At 31.7% G+C, this 9,104-nt stretch overlaps 1 protein-coding gene across 3 annotated transcripts; it reads right to left on the bottom strand.

The window, feature by feature from the left end:
- Window positions 1–2,282: 2,282 nt before the first annotated feature.
- Window positions 2,283–6,950, bottom strand: LOC145313254 (uncharacterized). 3 transcript variants are annotated; one of them, XM_080152575.1, is made up of 7 exons: window positions 6,857–6,950; window positions 6,648–6,692; window positions 6,090–6,146; window positions 5,231–5,340; window positions 4,754–4,887; window positions 4,121–4,265; window positions 2,283–3,335 (listed from the first exon to the last, which is right to left on the bottom strand). In XM_080152575.1, the coding sequence occupies exons 2-7, from the start codon at window positions 6,661–6,663 to the stop codon at window positions 2,928–2,930; spliced, it is 870 nt and encodes a 289-aa protein (XP_080008701.1). In that variant the 5' UTR covers window positions 6,664–6,692; window positions 6,857–6,950; the 3' UTR covers window positions 2,283–2,927. The 3 variants fall into 3 exon arrangements, with proteins under 3 accessions (XP_080008701.1, XP_080008702.1, XP_080008703.1); XM_080152576.1 differs by having other exon boundaries at window positions 6,648–6,688; window positions 6,857–6,937; XM_080152577.1 differs by having other exon boundaries at window positions 6,648–6,690; window positions 6,863–6,937.
- Window positions 6,951–9,104: the final 2,154 nt, after the last annotated feature.

Genomic DNA, 9,104 nt, shown 5'->3' with positions numbered 1-9,104 from the left:
CGTCTCTTGTATTATTAGAAAGAATAGTATTTAACTAACAAAAAAAATAAAACCCGCGACCGTGGCTCATCATTTAGCGCACTCGCTTGTCGTCGGAGGGTGATAGGGTCGAATCTCGGCTTAACACCGCGTCATAACTAGAGACGTTAAAAATGGTTTCTACTGCTACTGTGTGAGCTGCGAGACTTTAATAATAGTTAGAGTAGGGGGAATGCCTTGGCCAAAAACAGGCGCAACTAATTACCATACACAGTACGACTTCTCAGCCAAAGGGTTGGATTTAAAAGGGTTGGTTGTCTAATGTGTGTTAATTAATCTAATACCCCGGGTCTTTGGACAGCTAGGAAAAGAGACATTTGGTTCCCCTTGGTTATCCTGGGTTGTTGGACAGTGGCGTTTGAATGTCATGGACAGCATCTCCGCCCGTATGAGGTAATTCACGAGGTTACAAAATAAAACAACGATTTTTGTCTGCTAAAATTTCCTTTCAAATTCGACGGATTAAGGGGTCAGTTTGAACATATATCTACTATATGTATTGTTTCTTTGAGATGTGCTAACATCTATACCAATTAGGTTGCCATTTATATTAAAGCTTGATGGTTGGTAGCTAAACAATCTTTATTCGCAGTAAAAGTATTAACATAACAAATAAATCGTCTTCAAAAATTTAGGGTGTTAGTTTTCCTGCTCTAAGTGCCCCCAGTTTTGGAAATGATTAAAAAAATTGTAAATGTATTCATTGTTTAAAATGTTTGCATGTAGTTATTATTGAGTATTAAAGTTATTGTTTGTTGATTAATATTAAATTACTATTTATAAATATGTAATTTATTGAAAGTCTGCATTGTGTTATGAATAACATTATTTAATCTCTGTAAACAAACACACTTGTATTGAATCAAACGTTTTGGTAAGAACATTCTAAACAAAAGTCCTATTTTTAAAATAAGATTTAAAAATTACATTGGATCCTTTTGTACTTTGCCAACGACGCCACAAAAATGTAAAATCTACGTGGATATTATGACAGGGGAAAAAATTGTCAAATTACCTTTTTAACATGGAACCCGTTTATTGGTCAGTACGTTCATCTAGTAGGAGGTCGGGGCTGGGATGGGGTAAAGGGGGTAGAAGGGTTGAATCGTTATTTTAGCTTGCTGCAAGTTTCACTTCATTAAAGAACATCAAATCTGGTGTAAGATCCAAGTAAAAATATATCCATTTTTACAAATCTTTAATTAGATAATTAACTTCACCAATGCCAAATGCCATGCTAAGGTCATCATGACATAATTAAAGTTTTATACAATTCAGCATTGTCTTTTCTTTCTCATGAAATTAAATACGTATGGAAAATTTGGAATGTTGGACATTAAAGGTTTGTTAATGTTTAGTTATAGATGAATAAAAATAGTTTTGTACAATTCCAGATTAAAGCTGTTATATCATGTTTTAGGTCAACAGTGGAAATCACTGAAATCTTGTAATAGTTATAAACCTTTTCAGGACCTACCTACACTCGAAAGGAGAACAATATTGGTTTAGCGAGATCCTTCGGTATACACAGAAATACATACGTCCTGTTACTTTTATTTAAGGATAATGACACATATATCGTGTTGATTCAAAAATCTAAAAATTAAAATGTCTAAATAAAATTCAGTTTTATCATATCTCAACTATACAATTTTTTTATGACCCTTGTTTCGAAACTATTAAAATTTCAGTTAAAAATTGCGTTTTATATTATACAAAGACTAAGAAGAAAAGGCTAAAACTTTAAGAGAACAATATAATGTCTTTCAAAGTTCATTCTTCTTGCTCCAACAGGTAAAACTTGCTATCTCTAATGCGAAGAATAATAGATTGCAAAAATCGGCCATGATGATATCATTGTGAAAGGTGAAAATGGCAAATTAATAAATGTAGCCTCCCAAATGAATTTTTGAATTAATTTGCTTGTTGGTTATACCTTATTCCTGATATCCTATACCTTTTTATTTATTTTAAGGAAGATATTTACCCTGAAGCGGTCATAATACGAAATCATGTCATTTAATATTAAAAACAATTGGACACTATTCAGTTTTAGTTAATGGAGAGAGGGGAGCTGAGGTGGAGGGAGGGGGTTAATGCCTGTTGTCAGTGGTTGGCGGTCGTGATGAGACAAATTTTGATTTCTTAAGACTGAAGCAAGATCTATAAAACTCATACTATGAAATTGCTTTTCTGATTTCCAATTAAATTTAAAAATGGTAGAACCCCCCAAAAAATATAAATACTAATTTTACAATATATTTTAAATTATTATCAATGTCACAATCGAATTATATCAATATCTTATCACAAGTTATATATATAATATATGTAGTAGTAAGTTATATTTACAATAGGGTTGGGCCGGATACTTTTTTTGCCAGATACCGGATATTCGGATGATTTTTAATGCCGGATGTCCGGAGATGGCTGGATATCTGGCTACGTTCGATATCTGGCAAATTACTGAATATCCGTTATCCGGATAGTTTCAATATCCGGTATCCGGCCGGATATCCGGCCCAATCCTAAATTACAATACTAAACAAAATAGAAAATAACTATTGGATTCATTTTTTACTTTTAAAAAGTCAACCTTATCTAAATTTAAAGTGCCAAAAGTTTTGATATATTTGATTTTAAAAACTTGAAAATTACACATTTTAATTAATTGTTCATATTATAACTTCCATAGATGTACTTTAAATTCTTTTTTTTTACTGCATAGTTATTTGGATTATACTAGTAAACACCATTTGATTACAATAGATTTAAAATAGATGCAAGTTAGGTTTTCAGTTTTTCTTTTTCAGGCTTTCCATTGTTCATATAAACTTAGCTAAATTCTAGTTGAAATCAATTTATATTACAATTTAATGAATAGAAGTTTATCCAAGCCGTGGATAAGGAATCATCTGTCTTGGATCATCCCCAATCATGTTCGTCCTGCGCTTGTTCACCTTTGCCATGTACAGGTTCCGTGGCACTGGTCCTGCCAGTCCTAGCCCAGCCACTCGCAGCCTGAAATCCGCCAGTTTACCAGCCGCCGTCCTCAAGTAGTATGGATTTCTTGGAATGACTGTAAAATGTGAATTATCATTTGCCTCAAATAGCTTGTAATCATTGTTAGCTGCATTTGAGTCCAGCGAAGTTTCATAATAGTTGGGTGCTGTTAACCAACTAGATTTGACTGTATCATAAACAGGAGAACTTCTTTGATTATCTGCTGTTTCGCTGGCAACTATGTTGTGTTCTTGTTCTGGCACGGAAGAGCTCCTCAGATTGTTGTACCATTTCTAATAAGAAAAATAAAAATTATTTATTTAAAGATTAAACATTATTAAAGAATAACCTTTTTTAAATGTTATACCAATGACGACATCCATTTTATATACATAGACAAAAAATAAACAAGGATGACAACATCTTTAAGTAGCGAAGCTTCAAAATTATGAATGGACATATAGGGAAAATGAACTATAGAGCAGTGTAATACAAATTAAACATTAAAATAAAATAAATTATTATTTATAATGTGAAAATCTAGGAATCGATCTAGCACCACAACAACTAAGTAAATCTTAATGAAACTTTGTGAAAGTATGTAAAATGTGAACTTATTTAATCCCTGAAAATTTCAGCTGTCTGTCTGAACTACGAATTGAATAAAACCTTAAACACTTAAAAAACTAGCAATCGATCTTGCACCCCAATCAATAAGCAAGTATCAATGAAACTTTATAGAAGTATTCAGAATTTGAACTTATTTGAAAATTTCAACCGTCTATCTTGAATAGGAGTCGAGAAAAATCATGAAAACTTTAAAATCTTTGAATCGATCTAGCACCCCAATTAATTGACATATCTTAATGAAACTTGGTGAAAATATGAAAAATGGGAACTTATTTAACATTGGGAGGTCTATCTTGAAAAGGAGCCGAGAAAATCAAGTTTCCCCCAAAATGTTTAGACGGGTATTTCAAATTATAGAGTAGCTTCGCTACTAAGAGCACTAGACTATAATTATAGAATGACATAAAACTTTTAAAGATTTGTCATGACTTTTAAACATTTGACTTACTTTTAACTTCTTGCTGTGTTGAATATCTGGAGAATTTTGATAGACATTGCTCTCATGTGCCAAGAATCTCTCTGCTGGGTGAAAATCAGAAGCTGAATGTTCTTTTGAGTTGCTCATCTCTAATAAATCCTCCCCTCCAATGTTTCTAAAAAAATTTAGATAAAAAAAAAGTTGTGGGGAGCCTAGTCTAAACTTCTGTATTACCAAGCGAATTACAGCAACCTACGCGATTATAGAAACAGCAGCTAGTATCACAACTATTTTGACAAACTGCTTATAAAAGCTATTAAATGTTATCACAGCCAATGTCGTTTTTTTCAATCAGGCGCTTTATTTTCCAGTCGGTTGACAAAAAATCTGCAGGTAATTGACTTTACATCATTTGCTTAATTTACGGAATAATAAATATTATCGGAAATAAATATCATTAATAATAATAATAATTAAATTGAATGAAAGGTTCTTTAACACAAAGTACTCTTATTTTCTAAAAATAGTAACCTAACCTAATCTAACCCAAAAACTAACTTTTTAAACTTATTTTAAAAATATCAGTGCTCAATAAGATATTTTGTGTGAAAGCGCCTAATGAAGATTCATTTGATCCGGGTGGATTTATGTTTTGAACTATACCTGATGATTTCATGTTTAAGGGAATGGATGGTGTTGAGGAGATACTTCTCCATTGTTAGAATCTGTTTCACTTTGTCCGCCAGTTTTGTATAGGAATCCTGGTAATGAGCAGTATCTCCCACATCTTCCACAATCTAAAATAATTTATGAGTTATTATGAATAGAAAGACTATATCACATGAATATCCTTCCATAAAAGTAACTGAATGCCTATTTGTGTGTGTCTGATTATTGCGAATGATCTCTTACACAATTTGGTTCTACTTTACAGTGAAGCTTCTTAAAGGTTAACAAAAAGTTGGGAGAGGAAACCTTTCTCCTAAGAGAAATTGCCACTTGAAAAGAATACCCCAACAGAAAAAAATATTTTTTTTCCTTATTAAAACTAAAGTTGAAAGTAGAGAGTTGACTATATTTAAAAGTTTTATAACATAACGAGGAAGATCTTCCTATCTTTTGTAAATCTAGTTAATTTACCTGTGATGGTAACTGGTTATAAGCTCCCTCATCTAGCAAATGTTTTTGTATCTGGACTGGAGACTGTGCTCTGCTCAACGACTCTGATCCTGGCATTTGAGTTGGTTGGCCTAAAATTTAAATAAAATAATTATTTTCTCTTGGTTTATAAGTTAAATATTGTTTGTCTCAAAGTTTTCAAATTTATACCAATGTTCTTTACTTTTTAAATATTGATATTGTGTTATAATCCTTTGCTAAATAGTAAGAGTAATGAAACAAATGTTATATGCGGATTTTTTTCAAATCTCTGAAATTTAAAACTTAAAATTTTGTTTAATTACTCAAGATTTATACCATCTATAATACAATGTAGAACGATGTCTATCTGTCCGTCTGAAGCTCAAAATCTCAGTAACCACTGAACCTATCGGGCTCTTCTCTTCAGGGAATATACCAACTGGTCCTGTGATGGTTTTAAGCTATTTTCTTGGGGGTGGGACACCCCAAACCTCCCCAAAAAATGAAAGTTCCCCCCTACAAAAAAATTATTTTTTAAACTAAAACTAAAAAAGGGGAAACGACTAACCCCCTGCCACCTCCCAAAAAAATATCCCCCCCCCCCTTAGAAATTTTTTTTTTACTTTTTCTTTTTAAATCTAAAATACGAAAAATCATGTTGATCAAACCTCTTGGGGCAACGCCTCTAGAGGCTAGGGGCGAAGCCGCTAGTGTAAAATATTTTAATAATTAAAAGCCATATCCATATTTAAAATACTAGTTGCTTCGCTCCTACCCTTTATTATTTGAGAAAGAAGATAACGGAATTCTATTTTAGTTGGATTAAGAATATTTGAATAAAAATTATAAATTACTTTACCTTGAATATATTTTGCATTTAACTTTGTTTGTAGAACACATAACTGAAGCCATAGTCCTAAATCAAAATAATAATGATTACTGATTAGCAAATGTTGCTTTATAAATTGATGAAGCGGTAATTTCCTCTTATATTTCCAATTATAAGACAACAGCCAAACAAATTTAAGTTGTTGAAAGACATAAGCATTTTTCATTAGCAAATAAAAATAGTAAAAAAGGTCAAAGATAAATCGTTTACATATTGTTTAAGTTTTGGATGGTTTATGAATTTGAAAATAATTATAACTGTTTGATTAAAGAATAGTTATTTGCCGCATCGTATTATAGACAGCTTTCCGCGGATATTAACATGCAAAGTTATAGGATATAAACCAGGTTTGTTAGCCCGGGCTAACTATATTGGCATTAATTTTATGAATTTTAATTTGATAATCTTTGAAAATTGTCTGTAATATGATGCTATACATGATTTTTCAGCAAAGCTGATAACCATTTCTAAACAAGCGGATATAAATTGAGTTCGAAGCCTTGCTGGAATTTATTTTATAAATCTCACCTATTCTAATGAGCATTGTCTTGTTACAAATTTGGGAATCTACCTTTGAAAGAGAATATTTATTTTTTCAGTCAAAAATTAACTTCAATACAGATTGTCCTCAATCAAAATCAAAAGTAAGATATCTTTGGTGTTTTTAAAAGCTAGTTATGATTCTGTTTTCAGTTACTTTTCATACAAAAAAGTTTTAAAAATGAATATTCTTTCCTGAAAACCTCTAATTGAGGTGAGAATCCCTTTGTTCTAGGCCTGTGCTCTAGATGTTATCTCTGGCCCAAACTATTCTTAAATGACAGGTTTTTATATTTACAACATTATTTATATCAACAATAAACACTTCACCTTTAACGTTCTCCCCCCCCCCCTTGATGGGAAATGAACCTTCATTCTTTTTTTTCTAGTTGTATCGGGTCTCTGATTCTTTAATATTGGTTTATTCATGACTCTATTCTCGAGGTGAGGTTATAATACCAGGCGGGTACAGTATATCCACACACACCCATACAACGAAAAGAAAGTATTATGCTTTTGCCGCCAAATTAAATAAATATAGTAGATCTAGATGTTAAATTGACTCCATAATCCGTCAAACTTCTAGAAATTCTAGCAGACAAATACCTTTGTTTATTTTTGTTATGTACGGATCATTTTAATAATACGAACTTTTTGACCTTTTAATTTTCCGAATGCTAACTTTATCCTAAGAAATTAATCTGTTCACAGTTGACTTATCTTATATGTTTAGTCATTTGCTTTACATTATACAAAGAAAAACAAATTTTTGACGTTAAAATTTACCCAAGAAATGCTTTATCCCAATTTATAGCTGACTCATTATGGGAACAAAATGTAAATAACTGCCATTTTATGATAAAATCTGTACACTTTCTAAACAATAACATGACCTTATTGTTCCTCAACTGTCTTCCCATTGGCTGATTTAGAGAGTAGGTATCTAGTTTTTATCTGTTGCCGCCAAGCTGTCAGGTGAGGTGGAGAGATACTGATCAGAGGAAACTCTTTAATTTTACATTTTTGAAGATTTTTTGATCGGCAAGTGGAAGTACAAAAGATATAAGGTCACATATATCCTTATATGAATGTAACAGAGTGTCTATCTATCTATCTGTAAATGATCTGATTTGTACCGAAAGAACTCGCTAACCGCCGATCCGGAGAATGGCTCTCATGTAGCTTCTCATAGGTCTTTTAAAGGTTTATAACTATTCTTGGGGAGGGTACAACCAAGTGAATAAGCCCCTAGAAAAAAAATGTTCTCTTAATTTGCAGTTATATAAAATAAAAAAAAACAAATATATTCCCAAACATATATTTTATATATTTAACAACAAAACTAAAACTAAATATATAATATATATTTTAACCATATTCCACTCCAACTAAGAAAATATATAATTTCATATATATATATAAATTACATTATTAATATTTTTTAACAATTTAATTATTTTCTGTAAAACCAAACTCAACAATAATACATGCAATCACATTATTTACTTACTAGCGGCTTCGCCCCGTGCCTCTAGGGGCTTTGCCCAAAGAGGTATAATTCCATCTTCTATTACCTACCCAGCGGAAAAAAATGCGAATTAATCGCAATACCCAGCAGAAAAAAATGCGACTGAATCGCAAATTTCCGAGAACTTAAGAGATAGACGGACAGACAGACATCAAGCTACTTTGTATTATAGATTACAATAAACAAATATCTACACATATTTATATAAATAAACTAGTTTGAACTTTGTAAGGTTGGATTACTTTAATCTAAAAAGAAGAAAAAAAGTAATTTAAATAAAAATATTTTTTTATTGAGGAAGACAACCTTTACTATATTCTAAAATGCCTCTAAGGTTTGTATTTGGTACAGTACATTATTATCATTTATAAAATTTTACAATAATACATATAATAATATCATTTTCTCGTATTTATTCGAATCCGGTGGATAGGAACCGGTTCTCATCCATACGAAAACAACTATGCCTAGCATCGTATTATATCCATTTTTTTTACGAATAAAATGTACAATCATAAGATTAAAATCATTTTTTAGCCTTTTTAGCATCTCGGGGATAGAAACACTCTCATAATTGTACATTTTATATCCGCGGAAAGCTGTTTATAATACGATAAATCTGCATGCTTAATCTTCAAACATAAGGAATGATAATTTTTTTTATAAAAATCACAAAAAGTTTAGTTTGACTTTTATGGTATACATTTAACTTAGGAAAGTAAATCTGGTACTTGCTTACATGTGGTAGACTGGAGCACCGAAACCCCCCCCCCCCCGCTTAGTTTTGACAAAAATCAAAAATAAGGGGGGGGGGGGGTAGTTTTTTAGTGTCTGGAAAACGGCAAGGAGGAAAAAAGCACAGCAAGGCAAAGACTTAACCCCCCCCCCTTAAATTTGAAGAAAATCAAAAATAAGGG

The sequence above is a fragment of the Acartia tonsa genome, chromosome 3, assembly GCF_053477335.1.
Source record: "Acartia tonsa isolate MP-2025a chromosome 3, ASM5347733v1, whole genome shotgun sequence".
In the NCBI taxonomy this organism is placed as follows: Eukaryota; Metazoa; Arthropoda; class Copepoda; order Calanoida; family Acartiidae; genus Acartia; species Acartia tonsa.
This window is presented reverse-complemented; position numbering and strand designations above follow the sequence as displayed.

Excerpts from the sequence above, each read along its gene's own strand:
- LOC145313254 (XM_080152575.1), bottom strand. Across the intron at positions 4,888-5,230 it reads ATAACCAGTTACCATCACAG|ATTGTGGAAGATGTGGGAGA; the intron begins GTAAATTAACTA and ends AAATTATTTTAG. Across the intron at positions 3,336-4,120 it reads AACACAGCAAGAAGTTAAAA|AAATGGTACAACAATCTGAG; the intron begins GTAAGTCAAATG and ends TTTTCTTATTAG.